Source organism: Petromyzon marinus, chromosome 19 (assembly GCF_048934315.1).
Source record: "Petromyzon marinus isolate PM22_M1 ecotype Great Lakes invasive population chromosome 19, UKy_Petmar_22M1.pri1.0, whole genome shotgun sequence".
Lineage (NCBI taxonomy): Eukaryota > Metazoa > Chordata > Hyperoartia > Petromyzontiformes > Petromyzontidae > Petromyzon > Petromyzon marinus.
In genome coordinates, this window is record NC_133685.1 from 11,548,100 (window position 1) to 11,571,653 (window position 23,554).

The following is a 23,554-nucleotide window of genomic DNA, read 5'->3' on the forward strand; positions in this document are numbered from 1 at the left end:
ATAAAGGATTTGTCCATGAGCCATGATTATCAACCATCATGATAATCCACTGCTGGATGAAGGCCTCCCCATGTCATTGCCATCCACCGTGGTCATGCAATGCCACAATCCAACTCGCTGCCGTGCGTCAGCTGATCCCATCGCTCCATCTCCGTTTTTTTTTTGCATTCTCAGGTGCGTTACCTATCGCTGCCTCCCCATTGCCAGTCTCATCAATCGATCGTCAACCCTTTAAGCAATGTGCCCTCCCCAATACACTTGCTTTTCTTTAAATTCAATACGATGTCTCGAATTCGTGTTTGTTCACAGGTAACATGTGTTCCTGTTTGACGCGGAGAAGTATAATTCCCATCTTGCATCTCTCCACGCTTCCATGTGCATTTTTCAGTCTTTGTTACATTTCCTTTGGCAGTGTCCGTGTTTCGGACCCATATGTCATAAACGGGCAACACGTATTGATTGAAAACTTTCCTCCTTGAGTACATTGGGATGTCAACTCGCTCGTATTTATATGCAGCCTTCTTTGTTAAGTTCTGCAAATTATTTTCGACGTTAATTTCCATTCGGTTGCTATAAAAATGTTGTCGTCAGCAAATCAGATTAAAATTCCTCTATTACGTTTTTTTCCCCGAATTTTTCTCCAATTCATTTTTTCCCCAGAAAATGTCTATTAAATATATATTAATCTTGCCGTGAACACCGTTCGGAGAGAGTGTATCTCCTTATCTGACTCCTCTTTGCAATGTATTGCTTTAAACGTCTCTATAGCAAAACTAAACTATGTTTTATTTGACCAGGTAAGGCCGACTGAGTTATATTGCTCATTTTCAGAAGCGACCTGGCTACAAATGATAGCTCAACGAAGTGACTCATCACGTGTTAATGTATAGCAGCTAAATAGTCGAAACGTGTGTTTCTAAACCGGAGGACCCGGAGAAAAATCCAAGCCACCACAGGGAGGACACGCAAACTCGAAATATACAGGCTTCAGGGTCGGGAACAAACCCTGTATGGCAGGCGAGGCAGTTACCACCTCGCCAATGCATGTAATCCAGGTAAGAAATAAGTATTCACTGCCCTTCACTGTACAAAAACATGGAAAGCTTCTGCAGCATACCGAATAAACGTGGACATTATTCTCATAGAAGTGTGATCAAAATTAGAATACTATTTTTTTTAATTCTACACACAAATGTGAAATTCCTCAAGCATGGAATGATGCCTCATCTATTCTTATATTCAAAAGGAGAGACAGCATTGACTGAAATTATACACCATGTAATATATTTTTTATTCCTGGGTTATTTTTTAGTTGCTTATGCCTAAAAAGTATAGACAATGGCTATTATTCTCCACAAACGTTGCTTTTGTGATCAGGACTTCATGTGAACGAATGACACAAATGCACACCACGTTTTCTCAGTGAAAATAGGTCAATTTCAAAATATCACTGTCCTGGTCACAAAAGCTAAGTTTGTGGGGAATAATAGCCATTTTCTGTACTTTTGAAGCATAAGCAATTAGGAAATAACATTTACTACCCAGGAACAAACATTTTTTGTTACACAGTGAATTATCACAGATCCATTAGCTTAGATCACACGCATATACTGTACATCGTTGACAAAGAGCAACGAGAGTTGAATAACGAACAATTTCGACAACATTCGCACGCTGGAGTTTAAAAAAAACTTCCTTTGCCCACATACAATAAAGTGCTATCAATGAGATTATAAAAAATACAACTCAATATCAATTACCATTATTCCTGGCTATCGTAGACTATGAAAGGGAAAAATACTCATATAACGTATGCAGTCATCAAAGCTCTCATAAACCGCGGACTTTTGTATATTCCAAAAAAATACTCGTCCCTAGAATAAAAAAAACATTGATAAAGATCAACTATTGGTATGTGCAAATTCTAAATAGGGGGTTGCGATTAAATTTAGCATCCAGACAATGCACCCCAATCTGTGAGCTTAAAATTAAAGTGAAGATATCCTGCCATTAGGAGCGTGCTTAACAATCTCAACTTGACCAAATTATGAATTCAAAAAAACTATAGAAAACATAACTTGCCAAAAATAATTATCTTAAACAGAAATACTTACAATTTCCACCAACAGCCACGGGCATGTTTTATTAGCGCCTCTCCAGGAACGAGACGAAGATCCAGTTGACAGCACTTTCACACATAGGCAGTTGAAAATGTATATTATAATGGTTTTATTGTGTAGCGATTTGAAAGATATTACATCCGCAATCGAAGCTGAATCAATGTTATTTTCTCGAACTGCTCTGCGGCAATGTCTCGTGGTGAAATGAGTTAAAGTTCCTCCGCTGAGCGTCTCTGGTATGTGGCGTCTAAACGGCCCAACAACTCCGCCACCAAATTAGGGCAATTGCAACAGCTGAGCAAACTTGCTGGCCGTACGACGGCAGTGTTTAGATTTCTAGTTTTCATCTTCCCAAGGAAGAGAACAACACACGTCCAGGCCAATAGCCAGACAGCAGAGAAGACAGACAGCCGAATAGCCAGCTGGATAGACATCCGAGTCAGATGGATGGAACAACATTTTTAAAATCAGCCAACAATCCATCTGGTCAAACAGCCAGCCAGACAAACGGGCGCAATGCAGTCACATTCTAAAATAACCACCGAAGACAGTTTCCTGGGCTCCCTCTGCTATGGACATGGCAAAATGTGTTAACATTGCTGGAGGATACACTGTCTGCAATACAATAGCTTTAGAATGTTTGCAGAGTCGAGGAGTGTCACGGTGGTTTGCATGCCGCGGCGCTCTGAATTCAGCAATATCACTATGAATTCTGGGCATGGCTGACATCAGCGGTAAGTGATATCTGAACTGACCCTGGAAGCACCCCTTCATCAACTCGTCCTGACTAGAGTGGTGAAGCATGGTCAAATGATCCCCTCGTGACTCACACAGCATGTGGAGGGCCTTAATCCACCAATGGGATGACAAAGGATTCTAAATTGTTTTTGTTTCATTCATTCATGTAAAATAGACTGATCATCATTATGGCACATTGGTCATATCAACCTGCTAATCATCATTAACCAAGAGATATACTTTGCCATATTCAGGTCTCCCTAAGCCACTGTGATTCCTGCGGAGTTGTTTGGCAGTTTAGACGCCACATACCGTAGACGCTCAGCGGAGGAACTTTAACTCATTTCACCACGAGACATTGCCGCAGAGCAGTTTGAGAAAGTAACATTGATTCAGCACGATTGCTGATGTAATATCTTTTAAATCGCTACACAATAAATCCACTATAATATATAGCTTCAACTGCACAGTCACACGAATGTGAGGAATCGCAACAGCCCATACATATAGCTTCTGCGCACGAGCTGATGTCATCGCTCTGTCTCTGCAGTGAACATCTTCTTGCACATGTTGGCTCCCTTGGCTGTAACTCTCTCATTATTATCGACCATCAGCCATCTTCCCTTCGTGTAGCGTGTCCTCCCCAAGCCCACTTACTTTTCTTAATCGATGCGATATTTCGAAATTGCGAATGTTCTCGAATATATTGTAAGGTCGTATTCATTACACAACAAAGTGTTTGCCACAAATGAACCACAATATCTTGCCGATCTCGTCGAGTGGCATGAATCATCACGCAAACTTCGGTCATCCGCACAGCGGCTTTTGACTGGCCATCGAACAAAGACGGTCATCGCATCGCGCGGCGCTTTCAGATGCACTTCTGCGGCCGTCTGGAATGCTCTTCCTTCCGATATTCGGAAGCCACTGGAGCTATGCACTTTTAAAACATCGAGATTGAAAACTCATTTCTTTATGACTGCTTTTTGTGTTAAGTTTGTTGTCCTTCCCCTGCACCTCCGATTAGCACAGTTGGCTATGTACGGTACAAAATGGGTTCAACATACATCCATGGGCATTGCGAGCACCCAATTAAAACATCACCCATGACAAAATGCTGTAGTGAAACGTAAGCCTGACGGGGAGGTTTGGTTGCAGCATAAGTTGAAGATCCAGCCCAGTGAACATGAAACATTGGGCCAACGTTGGCCCAACGTTACTGGGAGGCTGCTGCCTGACCCTCTCGCCCACACTGGCTGGCGTGTGCCTTGAGACACGTTCACTGTGGAAGATGCAATACAAAACTTGACTGGCTATGATGCGTGTATGTCACGTGATACAGCACACAAACAGATGCTGTTGTGGTGTAATGGGTAGCACATTGGACTTGCAGTCTACTCATAATTCGACCTCCCGGCATGCCAGTTGAAACAATGGACACGTTTTATGAATCCCCCCTGCCTCTGTCCACCCAGAAGTACTGTACAATTGGTGACGCCACAAATAGTCGGTCAGCAGGCTCCATGTGGTGGGGTAAAGTATGGGTATTCCCACATCTTCCCAACACATCTCGTCAAAGTGAGTGGAACAAATACGCTTTTAGAGCTCCCTCTTAGTCGAGGCCCTTCCATCAGCAGTGGCTTTAGAAAGTAATTGCAGGGATGCACCTTTGCTTTTTACAGCAACAAACAGATGGCATGGGCAGTAACACTGGACTGACATGACTCTTAAACACAGTGCTATGCAGCAATTGAAAATTAAATACATTTCTTCAAAGCCATTTGATATCATAGTCCTGTAAGCAATGATCAGTTCTTTATAAAAGTATTCGTATGCTTCCCTCAGCACAGTCAATATTAATTCTCACCACTAAACAAGCACTGTACTGTGCCTGCGTTACCTTGTCACTATCTTATTTACTATCGAATGAAGATTATTAGTAATCGATGGAAAGATGGGCTGTGGGGAGAAGTGATGGACTTTAAATTTAGAACTTAAAGCTTATTTCATTATAGCAACAATTGAAATTGCATGCAAGTCAAGTTACTTTAATATTGTAACCAGATCCACAAAATATATATCTGTGAACATCTGGAAAACTAGCCACTGCCTTCCAAGCAGGTGACAGCTCCTTATGACAGATCAGCGATCGATCTATCGTCAAGAGAATCATGTGGCAGAATTTCAATGCCCTACTCCTGTTTGAAAGACAAATGCCGACCCGCTGAGCCATCGTGCCGCAGCTGTCCGAGTAAAAATAAGCACCCAATATGAGCGCGTTCTTCATTTCTAAGAACCACGGCTCAAAAGAAAGCATTCGGAATCATTACTTCCACACATAAATATGATAGAACATATACCTTCAGCACCAGTAGTCAGATCGAGACAAAATACTAAACCACTGCCCTGTATTAAAACACCCCCATTATCTGTAATAACATCACTGCCTTTGTATCCTCGGGAATTCTTCAATGAGTATCAGGCATTATTTTCTGAAAGGCTCTGCCTTGAGATACTTGGCCAATTCCCCTCGTTTAATGTGGATATGTGGGCAGACATCAGAGTGCCTCAAAAGAACCCAGCAGATAAGACTTTGGTCGGGGAGCTATCCCTTTTATATAACAAAGGGCATCTTCTGCAATTCTGGAACATCTGCGACATCTGGAACATCCTCCTCCTTACCTGAACGACGATGATTTGTTTCGTAGCCTATGTGAATTTTATTGCCATGCAGCATAGAATTCCTGAAAAAATAAATACGATTTTGTCTCTGTCATCCGTTAAGTTTTCATCATGCTCTCTAAGGGCTACTGTTTGTTATTTTTAGCAATCAATATCATTTTTGCTACTTCCATGCTCCCATTACCTGGTATTACAGTGGCAATCATTTTTGTCTTGTGTCTCTCAATGTATGTTGGCATTCTCTTATAATGGTTTGGTTGAGTTTCCTATATTAAATATTTTGGTTGGCATTATCATCCATTTTTATATCTCGTTTTCTTCAACGTACTTTATGCTTTTGATTTAAAGCTTTCGTGACTGCAGGGATTCATATTCTTGGTTGTTTCGGTAAAGTCATGTAGAAGGGAAACAATAAAATAATACAAATATAAAACAATAAAATTCTCACGACGTTTCGACTGCAACACAAGCAATCACTTAACCGAAAGAACCAATAATATATATACTTTATGCTCGATTTGGTGCTTTCGTGACTGCAGGAATTAATCTTTGTTTTTTTTCGGGAAAGTCATGTAGAAATAAGAAAAAATAAAATTGCATAATATACGACGTTTCGATTGCAACACAAGCAATCATCATCAGGTAGAGGAAACACAACCGCAGATATATACTTAAGGTCTGTATATATATCTGCGGTTATGTGTTTCCTCTACCTGATGATGATTGCTTGTGTTGCAATCGAAACGTCGTATATTATGCAAAGTCACGTAGAAATAAGAAAAAATAAAATTACATAATATACGACGTTTCGATTGCAACACAAGCAATCATCATCAGGTAGAGGAAATACATAACCGCAGATATATACAGACCTTAAGTCTGCGGTTATGTGTTTCCTCTACCTGATGATGATTGCTTGTGTTGCAATCGAAACGTCGTATATTATGTAATTTTATTTTTTCTTATTTCTACGTGACTTTACCGAAAGAAACAAAGATCAATTCTTCATGCTGTTTAATATCGCTTGCTCTCTTTTTTATATTAAGTGGCCCTCACTTTCAGTGATTATTACAATTTTGGTGATTTTATTTTGAAAGTGGTAACTTCCAATTCCACATTTTTCCCTCTTTTTGGATTTTAATCTTTTACCAAGGATCAGTCGAAATTATCATACATTTTGTAATTTTTAAGTAGTTTATTGACATAATAGCTGTTGCAAAGTAATCTCTGTGACCAGCTGCGGTTTTTGGGGGGTGGCCTGCATGACCGTGGTGCATTCCTCCATCAGGTATCTGTACAAACCTCTTCTGACCATCGTGGTGAAGTATGGTCAAAGACCTTTTCATCAATGTTTTGCACTTAATGAACTGTCTCCCACTTCCCAGCAGCTGTATGGTTCTACCAGCCATAGCATTGGATGGGGAGGTGAAGAAACCGGGGGGGGGGGGGCTAAATTTGCTGGGTATGCATAGAGACGCCTTCATGATTTGAATACTGCTACATCAAATAAACGGACTGCAGCAAATCAAACCTTGTGGAATTGGAGACAGAAATTGAGAGCAATAAATAAAGATATAGTTGTAATCCTCACTCCCCTTCTATAAATTGCAGCTGTTAGCATACTACGCTATGAACCCTGTGACCTGAGTTTGATTCCTAACCACAGCTAATATTCGTGCTCCCTTCTATCATCACGTGCCTCTTGGGTATTTGCCCCCCCCCCCCCCACAAGCACATGATACTCTCCTGAGAATTGCCTCGAGTGTCCTCAGTCTCCTACGATTGGGGCAATGGAAGACTAATGAATGACCCAGTTGATGCAGGTGTCCACTCTTGAACACCCAGGCACTCTGTTATCAAGCCCCATATTGTCAGATAATTCTCAGACAATTCAACACAGGACGCGAAGCAGAGTTACACTTTCAACATCGCCAGAGACAGAACAATGTAACCTACAGGCAAAACACAAGACATGCACCGAAATAACCAGAATAAAAATGACATACGTATATGAGCAGATAACTCTCAAAGGTCCATACAGATAGATTTGTGAACCCATTTGCTCTACTGCCACAAGGCCACTTCATAGCCAAACAGCATATGGGAGTTTCACAAATCTCTGCATGATCCACGCAACAACTTGTAATCAAACAGCTGGATCACAGGTGTGCACCCTCAAATATTGCTCAAAGGAGTCAATGACGTGTGATGAAGTGGGAAAAATATGCTTCAAAATAAGATAATAAATGCATCGGATTCAACATGTGCCAGATAAAAATCAATAACAGTTGCATCTGCAATGGTAGTCTATTCCCTCGTCCCAACTCTGTAATATTGCCTGAAATCTAAACAATGACATAACACTGTTAACCAATTGCACATTTTTATATTTACTGTATTACCATGAAAGGTATATTATTTTGCACTGTGCTAAACATTACATATCCCTATACCGTATAATACATATAAGTGCAACAGCAAAACATTGCTGACTATTGCAGTGTCCGCTTTAACAAGTAAAATAGTTCAGCATCATCAGAGTCGCGTTCGTGGTAATAATCAATTACAGCCCCTTGTCAATCCACTGTTGGAATAAGGCCTCCGTATGGCCACAGCGGTTGATTGACCATACTTCACCACGATGTACATTGTGGATTGGTGTAGTGGGGCTCTGGCCAGTGTCTGTTTCAGATATCACTGTCCATTGTAGCCGTGGCCGGGTGTCGAACTCACGGGACTTGGAGTTCATAATGCAATAGGAATAAAATGTATCCCTCTTACTAAACACGTGCACAGAGCGCCTATGATTGACACGGGCAAAGTAACGTGCTAGGAAGAGTTAAGGGTAACAAAAAGTATTAAAGAGGAGCAAAAACTTTAATTAACCGTATTCTTGCAATTCCCATTAGCTAACTGTTGCGTAAACATCAGTACTGCGTGTGCATGCGCACACTGCGGAGAGTGATTTCCACACCTTCTGCTAGGAAACATATACAAATTACCTACATTTTGTCAACTTATAACGACTCCAGTAAAGCGAACGTCCAGAAGGAATACGAGAGTGGGGAACCAGTGATTTTGCGCTCCATACAATCCCTGCAACCAAGCCGTAAGAATAAATAATATTAAAAAATACTGAACTCTACCACGACTCCAAGAAGTGGCCCCGAAGCTTGCCACAACGTAAGGAGACCCGTGGTCATTTACAGCCAACGTGAGTTGAGCGTGGACAATTAGACCCAAGCCGAAACATAACATATAAAAAAAAGATTGCTTAAAAATATTTTATTTTAAATGATAGAATATAGTATTGTCATCAGTATTACATACGTATACCAAGTTTGCAGTCGATACCACATTGGGAAGTGGGTTAATATTGAGTTACAAGATTTGAGGATACAACAACAGAGTGAGTTAAATAAAAGCGTGTTAAAAAGCACACACACATTTATAACCACTGCCACGACTATTTTCGCAGACAGCTTATATCCTGGCGCTTTCAATAATCCAGTCCTCGGGTTATCATCTCGACCACTGATAAATTAAACACGGTAGTTAATAATGCCAGAGATGAAGGCGCTGGAGTTCACCCCAAAAAAATAATAAAATGTTCAAGGCATCATGCGACGATCCAAACAAACCATCAAACCAAATAAATTCACCTTGGGTGTGATGTCAGCTGTTTCTCGCCAACTCTCTCTCTCTCTGTCAAATCACTGAAACCCCCCACGTAATTAACAAACTGCGATGAGCCAATGTTGGGTCAAACGACGTGGACCAACGTTGCACAGCCCCAAATCTCACGCTAATATATCATCTGGAACCCACCACCCCCCCCACACACCGCACCCCAATCTCTCTCACCTCACCTTTAGGTGGAGCGGCAGGCAGCTCCTGATAAATCTGCGTGGTATTCCGTGCGGGGCGAGACGTGAAGGAGAGAAGACGTTTTGCGGATTCTGCCCTCTTCACGGCAGAAGCGGACGGCCGAGTTGCTGCGGCAATGCTGCGCAACGCCGGGAGCACGCCGCCACTGGCAGGCGGTGTGCGAGCGAGCTCGCTGCCTCGCTCTCTCACTCCCTGCCTCGCTCACTCACTCACTCGCTGCCTCGCTGACTCGCTCCCTGCCTCGCTCACTGACTCCCTGCCTCGCTCGCTCCCTGCCTCACTCACTCCCTGCCTCTCTCACTTACTCACTGCCTCACTCACTCCCTGCCTCACTCACTTACTGCCTCCCTCGCTCGCTCCCTGCCTCACTCACTCACTGCCTCACTCGCTGCCTCACTCCCTCACTCCCTGGCTCACTCACTCTCTCCCTGCCTCCCTCGCTCGCTCCGTGTCCTCCCTATCCCACCCCCTCCCGCACAGCGGGGCTGGTTCGCTCACTCTCTCACTCTCTTGACCTCCCCCCTTCTCTCTCTCTCCCTCCCCTGTACCTCCCACCTCCCGTGTGTGTAGGGGCTCGCTATATTGACGACGAGCAGTGGTGTGTCCGTCGCGTTAAGGCTCCGGCACGGAGCAGGTGAAGAGTTAACCCTCCCCGCTCACCCAATCCCTTCCCCTCGCCGCCGCCTCCTCCTCTCTTCCAAAAGCTCCTCCACCGCAACCCCGCCACCCACTCGTTCCCCTGCCGCCGCCGCCACCACCGCCAACCCAGTCACGATGTCCACCACGCGTGCCACCCCCAGCAGCCCACCCTCCTGGCTTATTAAACACGCGAGCTTGCTACGCACATGCCGTTTCCGAGTGGACACGGACGCATTAACACACTAGCAGGTTTGCATGTACACACAGACACGGGCACAGACACGGGCACGCGCACCCACGCTACATTTCACATTTGTCTGGCTCAAAAATAGCCACCGTGGATGCGAGTTTTTTTGACCTTTGGGGTTTCATTAGCATGGCGCAGCTGTGCTGTTGCCAAACTCAAATTTCCATGGCACCTGTGTGCAAGGTGAGTCATTGTTGGTATTATTGGGACTGGATATAATTGTTATTTTCTCCTGGAACTATATTCAATCATAAGCATTCTCGGTCCAACATGACTGCATCGAAATTGGCAAAGTCTTTGGTGTTATTGCGTTGGCAGTGGTAAACAAGCACAAATAAAAAAAATACTCAACCGCATTCCTCTATCGCTTTGACCTCTCTATGTGCTGTCGCCTATTTACTTTTTAGATATTTAGGGCCACATCGTCATTGGGGAATGCGTTGCTTTTTTTTGGTACTTGATTGACACGTGGGTACCTTTATTTCTATCGCTATTAAGCAAATAGAAAAAAAAACTACGAACCCCGCTTCTGATCAGTGTTACATATGTATTTACATGTGTGCAGTATAAGTGCATTATTATATTTCGTATTTAACTTTTGCTTTTCTGATATGTTTGTTCAGAATTTTGCATCTGTTTTACTGGTTAATGTATTTTTGGTTTTCACAATATTTCTATTTTATTTTATCAGTACAGTAATGTAAATGCTGCAATGGCATCCTGTCCGGCCTCCCATTAAAAAAACACATACGTGATTTTATTATGGGACCTCCTTTGCCAGTATCAAAATAAAAGAATAGGTTTTCCCCTCTGGCCATAAAACAGGTGTTAAGATGTTAAAACACCAAACTGAAACCTTTTGCGAGGAATCATGTCTGCATTAACCACATATACTTGTGGTGAAAATACAAACAAAAAACATGCAATGGCAGTATATGCAGTATATGTATACTGCTCTGACAGTATATGCATTGTCAAAGCATGTTTCTTTTTGTATTTTCACCACAAGTATATGTGGTTAATGCAGACATGATTCCCTTTCAAAAGGTTTCAGTTTGGTGTTTTAACATCTTAACACCTTTTTTATTGCCAGAAAGGGGAAAACTTAGTCTTACAAACGTGATTATTAATAGCCTCTAATTGTTTTATTGTGGTGGTTTAGATAAATAAAAATGAATGCATGAATAATCCATCCATTCATTCAATGGGCCTGAATCCTCCCAGCTATTCAGGTCATCTCCTTTAACCGGCGAATCCCTGTCATGGGCACAAATTCTGAATTTAAATGGTTCGGACTGCAGGATTCAGGACCACTGGTGGGGGGAATGGCTCGTCGTGCTTTGATAATGAGACATTTCTGGCCATTTATGTTTCAACAATAACAGCCGATGGAGGGGATAAAAAACACAATTCAATGACAAGAGGTAAATAAAACAACCTTTCATTCGTGCCGCATCACAGAGGAGGTACCATAATTGCCATAAATGAACGAAGAGTTTACATATTTTATTGACGCTGGTATTAACAGTATTATTATTCATTGTTTATGCTAGTTATATTACAAACTTTTGTATAGAAGGTAACCTATAAGTATACACAATTTACACGTGAATAATATACACAGGATGCATATATTTAGTGTGGGAGTGTGGCGTCGCAATAGTGAGCACACTACGCGATCAGCCTTACCACATAAGTTGTATTCCCGGTCACAACTAACATCGGGGGCAAGTGAAAAACGAACCGGTCGTGGACGCCACCCTCCAGTATGTTCCAGTATGGTCTGACAACTCCTATGACCAACGTTACATGGGGACGCCCTCTTCCAGCAATGGATTGACAAAGGCTACAGCTACCTCTTCTCCGTAGAATATGCTGTGATTAATAACATAGGTAAATTGAAACTTCTTCTATATGCCCTGCTATTACTAGATGTTATTATTCCCCTCTTGTTTCTGCTTTTTTTTACAATACCCACAAGTGAGGGAAAACTCATCCGACTTCACTGTCAGGGCTTATCCACAAATATACACCTGTCAATGCAGACAATTATTTCTAGTATCCGCCGATGAGTTGCCTGAACACGGTTTTACAGAAGTGCTACATTCATCCAGATTATATCCGCACGATAGCGTGGATGATAAGTAGAGTGTTCTCGAACTCGTGGCAAAATTCACGCAATTATCTGCATCTACACGAGCTTGTTCGCAAGGATAAAATAAGCAATTTCCGCGGTTAATCGCTGTTAATTGGACTTCCCCCCCCCCTATTGTGTCCCCCACATCAGCGAAGATAAGAAGAGTTTCACTGAACTTAGCTTGCTTGGCTTGGGCAGGACACGACGCGACAGGGGATGATGGCTGATGGTCAAGAATAATAACAGAGTTGCCGCCAAATATTGGAGACGCATCCAAGAGGACGTCCGTCGAGGAGATTGGGCAATGACATCGGTCCGTGTGTGAGTGCTAGGTGAGATTATAAAATTGCAGGATCGTAAAATGTGGTGGTGGCTTGGAGAGGCCTTCATCCAGCAGTGGATTGGCCATGGCTGATGATGATACTAGTTGGCCGGGTGAAAGTCTATGGTCATTGTTTTAAAATGTATATACGAGTATTACATAATAAATATTTAGTTACATGTTAGTTTAATGTTAATTAAAGTGTTTTTGGCATGAATTACGTGCAAATGTAAATCAACTTGAGTAGCTGTGCATTGATTAAATAGTGACACTATACCTAACATCTCCCATAACCAGATAGGGTCTTCCCCCAAATTAGTTGGGCATTGTGAGGTTTAAATGTGCACAGATTCTGACAGTATTTTTGCATTGCCGGAATGTGAGAGATGGTGGTGATTTAGAGTAAGCCTTCATCCAGCAGTGGATTGACCGTGGCTGATCATGATAATTCCTATATTTCTAAACCAGCTAAAGCCTCCCATAAATCACGTGAATTCTGAATAGCCACCTCCTTTTTATGTGTCCATACATTATATCTTTGAATCTACTCCCCTTTCCGTGGTATGTGGCCACGGGTACAAAATTGTGCGTATTATAGAACAGTATGCAATCCCACTTTACGAATCTGTCTTTGAGGAACAACACCAGGGCAATTGGCTCCTTAACATCGAACAAGCCGAAAAAACCCAGCACCACCCCTCCTGCTACCCCTTCAGTCTCTTTCCCGCTCATCTCATCGCAATGAGAACACACCCTAAACAACACAATTTACAGCACCATTAAAGAAAATGTAAATTGTGGCTTAGCACTTTCTTTCAATAAAGCAGCAGTAAAAAATTCGGTTCTAAATGGAGGTTCATCAGAGCCTTATTCTTGACTGATCTAACGGGGCCTTTGACTCCAAAATTATTATGGGAGGGTTTGCCTGTTACCCGATAGCTACTACGTATTAGGAAACCATTCATATACCATTTTAAAACTAGCAATCAGAGACGTTTTTAAACATTTTATTTTAATCAGGTGGTCCCATAGTGTTAAGTGCAGTCTACAACCCTCATTCTTGGGTCGTTCAGTAAAGTCACGTAGATAGGGTCAAATAAAATAACAAAACAATTACAAAAAACTGCAACGTTTCGATCGCAACGCAAGCGGTTTTTTTCTTCCAGATGACGAACGCTTGTGTTGCGATCGAAACGTCATAGTTTTTTTGTTATTTTCTTTGAACCTATCTACGTGACTTTACGGAAAGACCAAATAATATGAATTCCTGCAGTCACGAAAGCTTTAAGTCAAGATTCTACAATCCTTGTTAACTGTATCTTTCTGACCTCTCTATGTGTGTGCTATGAAGGGACATTGCCCAAAACATTGCCTATAACCGTACTGCACATATGCTTTTTTTAAGGCAGTATTATTGATGAATGTGTTGAATTATTTCTAAAATAAGTATGCCCATTGAAGAAGAAATGCAGTTACTGTAACGATCAAACCTTGGTTGTGTTCATCCCTTATGTAAATAACAATGTGGTTGGAATGAACAGCGTAATCAGTGGCGGAGTGTGGTTGGAATGAGCCCATGTGCTTTAAAAGCATTGGGGCTCCTTGTCCAATATCCAGCACGTGGGCCCTCTGTTGCAGTTGCACCGCCTGCATACTCGATAGCTATGTCATTGGGCTCAATTTTACCTGTTCATTGATCTTACCTCCATGGCTATAATGGAACTGATGTTTATCGTGCATGATAAAGCAGAACATTCATTGAATTGTAATATTTTTGTGGATCCAAGTGACAGCCCATAGAGAAATGGCATATTTTTGTCACAGAGACCTTGCTATAAAAAATAACAAGGACGCATTACCCAAAAACATCAGCGGGGTTAATGTGCGTGAGAATGAAAAGTTACACAACATAACTAGAGTGTAATTTCAATTGGCACAAACATAAACGTTGATATCCTGCAGTCAATAAAAAGTGAGCCTATACTAAATGAGAGCAGCAATCTGGTGGCAAGCAGTGATGGATAGAGCCATCAGAATTATATATATACTGTACTTCCGTAATGAAAACCCTATCATGTAGGCTAATAACTATCAAAGCAAACGTTGCTAATATGCAGATCACATCATCCTCAGTAGTGTTCCGGAAGTTTAGCATATTAATTTAACATTTAAAAAAACCTTTTTATTACTTTATCTATTTTTTTTCAATATACCTACATTATCAGCCTTGACATCAACATGCATACAGTGTTTACTCATTTGTAGCGCAGTGTTTATGCGATATGTTTCAGTACATTGTCAATCCACTACTGGATGAAGGCCTCTTCCGTACGATGGAAATGTGGGTCATTTGACGCCTCCCCCACAGAATTGATTAATATACAGGTATACATTTTCTTCGACGTTTGCTGTGGCCAGAAATCAAACTCAGGTAGGCAGGGTCACAGTGCAGTGCGTTAACCACTGCACGACTGGCCCAATCAGTAAATAATTCGTAAACATACTTTGTCCATGGGCTGTAAGGGTGGCACAACTTTTTCAAGTAATGTTTATTTTCCACAGTCTACTGTACAGTATTTCCATAAAGTAATAAAAATGGTTAACAACAATGTATCGTTGCAACGTAACCACACTGAGATTTAAATTCCAAATTACAGCTTTAAAACATAATATATATAAGTGGAACAAACAATTGCGTAAAACATGCAGTGATTAATTTAAGAGTAATTATAAGGAACTTATATTCTTGGTTCTTTCGGTAAAGTCACGTAGAAGGGAAACAAGAAAATAATAAAAAAATATTATTAATAATAAAATAATAGAAAATATTATTATTTGATTGTTTCCCTTCTACGTGACTTTACCGAAAGAACCAAGAATATGAATCCCTGCAGTCACGAAAGCTTTAAATCAAAATATAAGCAACTTATGAGATTGGTCTCCCAAGAAAAACGAGCTGCTCACGAGTTCAGCTGGACTTTAAAACGCATTGAACCCCATCCAGACCTGATCTGCTGCTATTTGACTTGGAATGTTTGTCCGGTGTGACACTGTAACAATTATACATGTTGTACCAAACTGGAGAATACAAGTGCCCCTTAAGCAAATTAATTATAGCAACAAATATTACCATATTTTTTTTCACGCATATATGTGCGCATTCCCATGGGATCCCACTCGCGCTCACCAAACAATGCACGCGCGCAAGCTTCCGCACACAGGCTGACAAACGCTCAGGTGCTCACGCATCAAAGATGCGTGTACGAAACAAACACACTACGTCTTCCCTTCTGTTTCCCTGGTGTTAACATCAAACCTCTACTGACCTATGGGTAGCCAAAACCTTAACCCTAACACGTCTAGGAATCAAAGCCAGGTTGTCGGAATTGTAGCACCGCATGCGTACCACCGTGCCAACACTCCACAACGTACATACGCCACACACACATAAACATACGTAAACACACACTCTCCCTTGGGTGCCTTACCCACACCCTCCCAAACACCTTCCCTTGTAAGGGCAGCTTGGTGGAGACAGAGTACACGTCGTGCAAAAATAGATCAAGGCTGGGCTTGAATCCAGTGCAATGGATGGAGAGAAGGGAGAGCTGTGGGATAAGGGGGCAACTCTGCCATCCCTCCTCTGCAAATCCCCTCCCCCTACAAGGAAAGAACAGATCGACACCACTGTAAATGCCCATGGCTCACCCGGCCAAACCAATGCTCTTTATGGAGGGAGGGCATGAACACACCATATGTGATGCAATGCTACAAAAGCAATGCATTAATGGCATATGTGGGTTATTAGCGAAGCCTGTCACTAAATTAATATTTGAAGGCAACGCACAACACAATCTTTATTTATCCTGCAGAAATACGATGAGATATGAAGCTCTTTTTCACAGATGTCCAGTTGGGAGAGATGCTTTAAAAAGCGAAAGCTCAATTGTTCAATGTAGCCCATGGGGTCAGTGGTTCTCAATCGTTTGGGTTTGGCAGCCCTCCAAAATACACAAAAAGACAAACATATCCTTGCCTGTGCAGACTGTTGAGCAGACTGTCGGGGAAAGTGCTCTTTTAGCGAGCACCTATGAAGCCCAGCACCGCACACAAGGGGGTGGGTGGCCAGAATCACGCCTGGGCGCCTTTGTCTTCCGAGGGGCGATTTTTACACATTGCACCAGGTATTAATTTGAGGCAGAGTCGACCAAGGAGAGGCCCAGGACCAGTTCAGATAATCGGCACTCGTGTTGCCCGTGAGTGGGAATCGAACTCGGGTCGCTCGGTTCGTAGTGCACCACAGTTCCCTACAATACACGAAGAACACAGATACACATGCTAATACACACAATGGACTAACATTCTGTCCACAGTGTATAATGTTCGTCAGGACATTTCCGACACTGGCATCATTCAGGGGAATTAATCATTTTCTCTTTCAACCTTTAAGCCAAATAAAAGCATTGAACCATACTATATTACAGCACAGTCATACTCATAAACACCCAGCTTGTAGTCTAAACTTATAATAAAAAAATGTTTTTGTTAAAATGTAAAAGACACTTACGTGTTTTGCAGTCATCCATTTCACACAGCAAACCACAATTGTCAAAAAAATAATTCATATTAATTTAGCACCTTATTTTCACGAGTGCCTATTCATGCAAAACGCTCACAGAGGGTCATTAAAAGCCACGCTTTACATGTGTGAGATTGGCAGCTCAATCAGAGAGGACCAATAAGATAATTGGGGGTGGTTTACTACAGACTTGCCAATACTTCCTTCAATCCAGTCAGAAGAGCATGGCCATCACTGGGAGAGGTTGTGGCTACCACTGGCTGGGTGTCTTATGCTGGGTGGACTGATCAACGCAGCATGATCGCCTGTAAAGAAGTCGCCCGGCCAATCAGATGCAACAAAATCATTAATATCGTGGGAAATATAAACATCAAAGTTAAGCGGTCCGTAAGTCTCTTTCATACATCTGTCTCTCCACAATAAATCCTTGAGGCCAATATGTTTTTGTAAAAAAAAAACTCCTGCATTATTCTAGATTTAAAGCTTTCGTGACTGCTAGGATCCATACTCTTTGGTTCTATTGGGTAAAGTCACGTAGGTATTTTTTTACCTACGTGACTTTACCCAATATAACCAAAGAGTCCTGCATTATTATCTTGGTTTGTGAATCCCCCTGCTGGAAACAAAGAAACGTGGCTCAACATTATGTGAAGTATACGAAGTGTGTATATTTGGACGAATGGTGCTGTGCATGCATGTACTCAGAGTACAGGCTTAGAACCAAGTGGTAGTCCGTTGATAACAAAATGTATGTTGCGAGGGTAAATTAATAGTGGTACAATATTGTATCACTTAAAATGCTTCATCATCTTGCACCTACTTTGGTGTCTGATCTGTACGGCTCCCATACCACCAGTGGTAACACACAGCAAGAAGCGCTTGGGTTCGACTTGGGTGCCTTTCTTTGTTGTGTTTGTATGCTATCCCGCTATTCTGTATGGGTTTCTTTCAGGTTCTCAGGTTTACTCCCATACAACGTAACTGTTATTGGCCAAAACATCCCAATGCTGAAAATGTACCTGCAAATGACTCATTTAGGATGACATACTGAGCGACATCGTCCCCTACTGTGAAACTTGGCAAGACCCTCCTGAGGCTCAGTGAGGCTTTCCTGGGTTAACAAGCGAAAATAGAATATCAAAGTACCATCAGTCTTTGTACGATGGGAGGTCACCCCTTACTGTATGCTGTTCGTAGGGGTCTGGAACATTCTCGTTTCAACTGTAATGTAACCATAATAAATGTTAGTAATTTAATTGTTCCATGAGTGCATGCTGTAATCGGTGGAGCTGGGAACTGCACTTTGTAAAGGTCAGGCAGGATTCTGCGGTGCAGAATGTGTTTTGTGTTTTCTGACATGACGGTTATCGTTGGCCAAAGTGTACTTAGTCCATTTGGACAACATTGATACAACATTACAGCCATAGCAATGACGAATCTCCGGGGTTCACCCTGCTTTCACAGGCTGATGCAGGTTACATGGGAGATGTTTTCCTGGACTCAACCGCATGGTTTTTCCGATATGTGGAGTCCATTTCAGGGGCCATCTGCAACCCTACAGCGGATCACCTGAGCAGGTGCTGACTAGTTCCAGGGCAGTGATCAAATATGTAAACTATCATAAATCCAACATCATAACAACTGCATTCTGAGGCATTTAGACTGTGGTGTGCCCACTGGGACACACCGTCTGTGGATCTGTTTCTTTGCATGTACAACCATTTCCTCCCAATGCGGCTACTTCTTGCGATTGATGTCTTGAGCATATCCTGAAGTGGGTATGACTACACATAACGCAAAGAAAGGGGAATCGATGCTGATTCCCACCCTCTTTGTAGTTGCAGGTGGAGGTGGTTGACTGGTGGAGGTGGAGACCTGGTTCTCTGCACGGTCTGGTGACATCTGGAGGTTATATATAATAAGAATACATATGTAGTAGTGTGGATTTAGGAGACGTCGGAGACGGTTCTTGGAGGCAACACTTTATTAAAACACCTCACTCGGCAGTACAGTCCCAGAACACTCAGGGTAGGGGGACAGTAACAGGGTTACTATCCTCCTACAGCCACTGTCTGGGGAGGTACTGCCTCTGGGCTAACGTGCCCTAACACAGGGCTACACTCAGGGTCCTCCTACACCACTGTCTAGGGAGGTACTGCCTCTGGGCTAACGTGCCCTAACACAGGACTACACTCAGGGTCCTCCGGCTATGGGTGCCTAGGGGGAGGCTATTCTAACTCGCCCTAGCCAGGGTGCGAGTTCCGACCACTGGCCCAGTGGACCCGGCCCTTACAAGGACGTCGCGGCCAGGGGTTCCCAGGGTCTCACCACAGAGTCCCGGCCCTGATAAGGACAGCGGGGCTAGGGGTCTCAGGGTCCTATCCTGCTGGTCTTCGGCTTCGGTCTTCAACTGGTCCAGATTGGCTGGGGAGGTCCCCTTTTATGCCCCTTGCCCATTGAGGGGTGGGGCTGTGTGGGATCCCAGAACCCCCACAGCCCCCCCCACCCCCCCGTTGGGGGGCCGAGGGGCTTAGCTGTCTGGGGATCCTGAGCCCCCAGCAGCCCCTCCTCTCTTGGGCTGGCACTGCAGCCCCTCCCCTGACGGTACGAGGTACCGTTCCATCTATGGCGCTACACATACAATGGGTTCTGTGAGAGTACTAAATTCTAGATACAGTATATATTTTTTTATCCCGGCCTGCATTTAATATTTGCCATAAGATAAATACTCTTATATTTGTACGATTTCTTTGTGCGGCATCTTGAGATGCATTTGTGATGGGTAGGACATATTTTAAACGGATTAGTAAAGATGTGCTCATGAATGGATATATGAAGGAGAAAACGAACTTAACCGGATATCAAGAGGTCACATGGCACCAGCCCGTCATCGTCAAGAGGCTTGTTGAATAAAAAAATGCGCTTGATTGTGACGTTGCGAGGTGCTGCCGTGGTGCGCTTCAGTGATTGGACCTGCACGGTAACAGCAGTGATTTGCCCATGGTTATGCATGTAAACATTGGCCAGGAGGCACTGTTGGTACACGCTTGCAATCAAATACAGCTATATTACTCGCAAGACGGCCACCACCTGCTCTCATTCACACTGCTGCATAAACAGTGGTGATGTCAAGAGCGTGTGTGTCGCTGGTCAATGTGTCAATGAAACATGGACCCCTCGAAATTGAACATCTGCGCCGATTAAACACATTCAGGCTGGCCTGCCTACAATCCATCCTGGGTATAACCAGGCTGAATTGTGTGAGGAGTTCATGAATCCTTAAAAGATCTGGACACATTCCCATCAGTGAGCTCCTCCGGAAGGCAAGGCTGGCTGCGTTGGTGGTGGCATGCCCAGCCACCGCATGCCCAAACAGTTAATGTTTGCCTGGATAAAGGGGGCTAAACGGCCACGACACGGGTTGCAGAAGAGATGGACTGATGTGGTACAGGATGATATGGAGCTGAGTGAACTTTCTGAAGACTTGTACCAGCTGTGTCAAGATCAGCCTCTATGAAGGGGGCTCGTGAAGGACGCTACTTGGCAGTTGGAGGCAGTTGCCCTCCAACAACAGGAGCGACGCTCACAAGAACGCGCGGAGCACCGGGTGGATAAAATACAGCAAATTGGCACATAAGGGGGCACAGCTAATGCATTTGCCAGTCATAACAGTCAGTTTACCCCTGGTACCTGGGTCTGTCCGATGACCTGTCAGCGAGCATTCGACACTTCACGTGACCCCAAAGTGCACCTGGCCTGGCACAGGCGCCGTGGTGACGTCACCGCCACTTAGCGGTGAATGGCGGCTGTTGTTGTGCCTCCCCAAGTGAACGTAAGTCAGGGTCCTGACGCACGGGGCACATCGATTGTGGACACATTGATCAAGGTCTGTCTCTTTCAACCAGTGTATTCAATTGCAGTTTTTTGTTAATGACTTTTACAGCAGTAGCCTATCGTTCTTGAGGAAATGTCAGCATTTAAATCATGCTATCATGCAGCATGGAAAAGAAGGACACTAGTTTATCATTTGAGAACCAATATTGTTGAACAGCGTGCAGCTTTTTGCTCAGGCTGAGTGTCAAACGTTTGTGTCACCTCTTGTGTACATGTTAATGTTGGAATGCACACTCAAACACGTCAACACAAACGGTGACACCCGATCATCAGTGATTGCCGGTGGTAGGAGGCATTGCTAAATTCCCAGGGCTCTTCCACATTCATCTACTTATGGAAAACTCTTTAGAGGTGGCATGACGGCGCAGGGTTTAGAGCACTAAAACTGACAATACTGACATCCTGGTTATGTATCCGGGCAGCCGCCCCTAGTTAAGTGTAGCGTGACAAGTTGACATTCTCAGTCCAGTCACCGATGAATGCGCCAAAAAAAACATGTCTCATATGAGGTTTTTTTTTTCTCCACTTACAGCAGTTGCCGGATTACAGCTCTGAGATGTTAAATATACGTTTAATTGACATTCAAAGAACAAGCCTTGCAGGGAATTAAAAGTGGTGCCCCTTGTGCGGCTAACGAGGCCTCTTGAGTCGTTGTTCTGTGGCATCTTCTTCTGTGACCGCTCTCTGCTACCTGCGACATTGCAAATGCAAATTACACGATGCCGTTAGCACCATTTGGAGCAACAAAAAAACTCCTACAGTATGAAAACTCATAAATAATGTTGTATACTTAATATAAATGCTGTATACTTAAAACGTAGATTGTGGTAGCCAAGACTATGATTCATATTTATTTTTGGGTTAAGCAATGGATTAGTTATATATATACTGTATACCGTCTACCACCAAACAAGATTGTCTTGTTGGCTACTCACGGTGCAAAGGTTTAAGAAATTCCGAACAATAAAGCTCGCTGGTGGCTTAAGAAAGTTCACGACTGAATTGAACACCAATTTACGACATTTCACTTCAACTGCTTTGAGCTTCTTCAGTTAGTGCACCCATAAATATAGTAGGAGGCACTTTTAGTTTCCATGGTCTAACTTATGATGTAATTTAGACTAATCTAGAGAATGAGACAAAATAAACCAACTGAGCCAACGAGAGGAACAATAAAAACAATTAAATAAGAATTTATATTCTTGGTTCTTTTGGTAAAGTCCCTTCTACGTGGCTTTACCGAAAGAACCAAGAATATGAATCCCTGCAGTCACGAAAGCTTTAAAACAAAATAAGAATTTGTTAAAATTGTGACCAAAATTGTTACACTTCATGGAATAACATGATAAATCACTATACTTTTACATGCTTATTTTACTTTGCTGTGTGATTAGCACATATATATGGTGCAATCTAGATAGTGGTCCTATCTTTGTCTTGTTATAATATATTCAAGGTCTTGGCACACGTGGAGCTTCAGTCTCAAGTGGAAGGAACCAATTGCTGCTGGCAAATATCAAAGAGGCAATGATGACACAACCCCCTCCCCACTGCTCCTGCTATTTTTTTTATTTTACAGGGGACACCAATTATTATCAGTGCCCTCATTACCCCCCAGGCTGAACAGGGAGTTATTTGGGGAAAAGACTGATTTGCAGCCAAATGATCAAGTATCCTGCATAAATCAAGTCACAGTGTGCAGCCACGCTCATGTGCATACAGAACGCTTGGAGGTGCTGTTGTGTGCGCGTCCAAGCGCCACGTGGATTTGGGAACATTTTCACGAAAGCAAGTTGCACGATCGACGCACAATGTACCAACGTTTGCAGTCTGTACCCATTGGCCCACGGATGGGTATGAGCCATGCTTACTTTGCCTCCCCCCCCAGATACACAAGCACATGCAGTAGCTGGAGGAGAGGGTGAGGATGGAACGAGTTGTCCGTGACGCCCCCCACTGCTGAGCTGCTCCAAAAATATCCTCAATTTCACCATTTCGGTAAGAGGCTGCTTCCAGCCCACTTAGTATGTCGCATTGCAAGAGGTAACGTTGACATTCAAATGGGAGTTTTTGAACCATTACATGTGCTTCCAATATTAATGCAGCTATTATAAAAACAAATGCTGGAATTATAACTAATGCTGACATTCATCATCATTAGCCCTTGTCTATCCACTGCTGGATGAAAGCCTCCCTCATGCTGTCACCATCCGTCATAGTCCAGTGCTGCTGCCATCCATCTCACTCCTGCACATATCTCATTACTCCATCTCCACAGTCCTCTTAGCTCCATTCTCTCCTTTGGCTG

At 43.1% G+C, this 23,554-nt stretch overlaps 2 protein-coding genes across 4 annotated transcripts in view; one reads left to right on the forward strand and one right to left on the reverse strand.

Moving 5' to 3' along the window:
• Positions 1 to 9,544, reverse strand: part of LOC116943710 (uncharacterized) — a 106,045-nt gene extending 96,501 nt beyond the window's left edge. The window contains exon 1 of one of the 3 annotated variants that reach the window (XM_032956801.2): positions 9,410 to 9,544. Coding sequence is in view for 1 of the 3 variants with exons in the window: in XM_032956798.2 (XP_032812689.1) it covers positions 2,115 to 2,139 (25 nt within the window). In the remaining 2 variants the exon portion in view is untranslated. Of the gene's footprint in view, positions 1 to 2,114; positions 6,217 to 9,404 lie in introns of those variants that run through there. The other 2 variants (XM_032956802.2, XM_032956798.2) reach the window with 2 other exon arrangements.
• A 403-nt stretch (positions 9,545 to 9,947) lies between these two features.
• The window catches only part of NUB1 (negative regulator of ubiquitin like proteins 1), a 38,423-nt gene continuing 24,816 nt past the window's right edge, over positions 9,948 to 23,554 (forward strand). The window contains exons 1-2 of the mRNA XM_032956826.2: positions 9,948 to 10,062; positions 23,135 to 23,244. The gene's annotated coding sequence lies outside the window, so the exon portion shown is untranslated. The remainder of the gene's footprint in view (positions 10,063 to 23,134; positions 23,245 to 23,554) is intronic.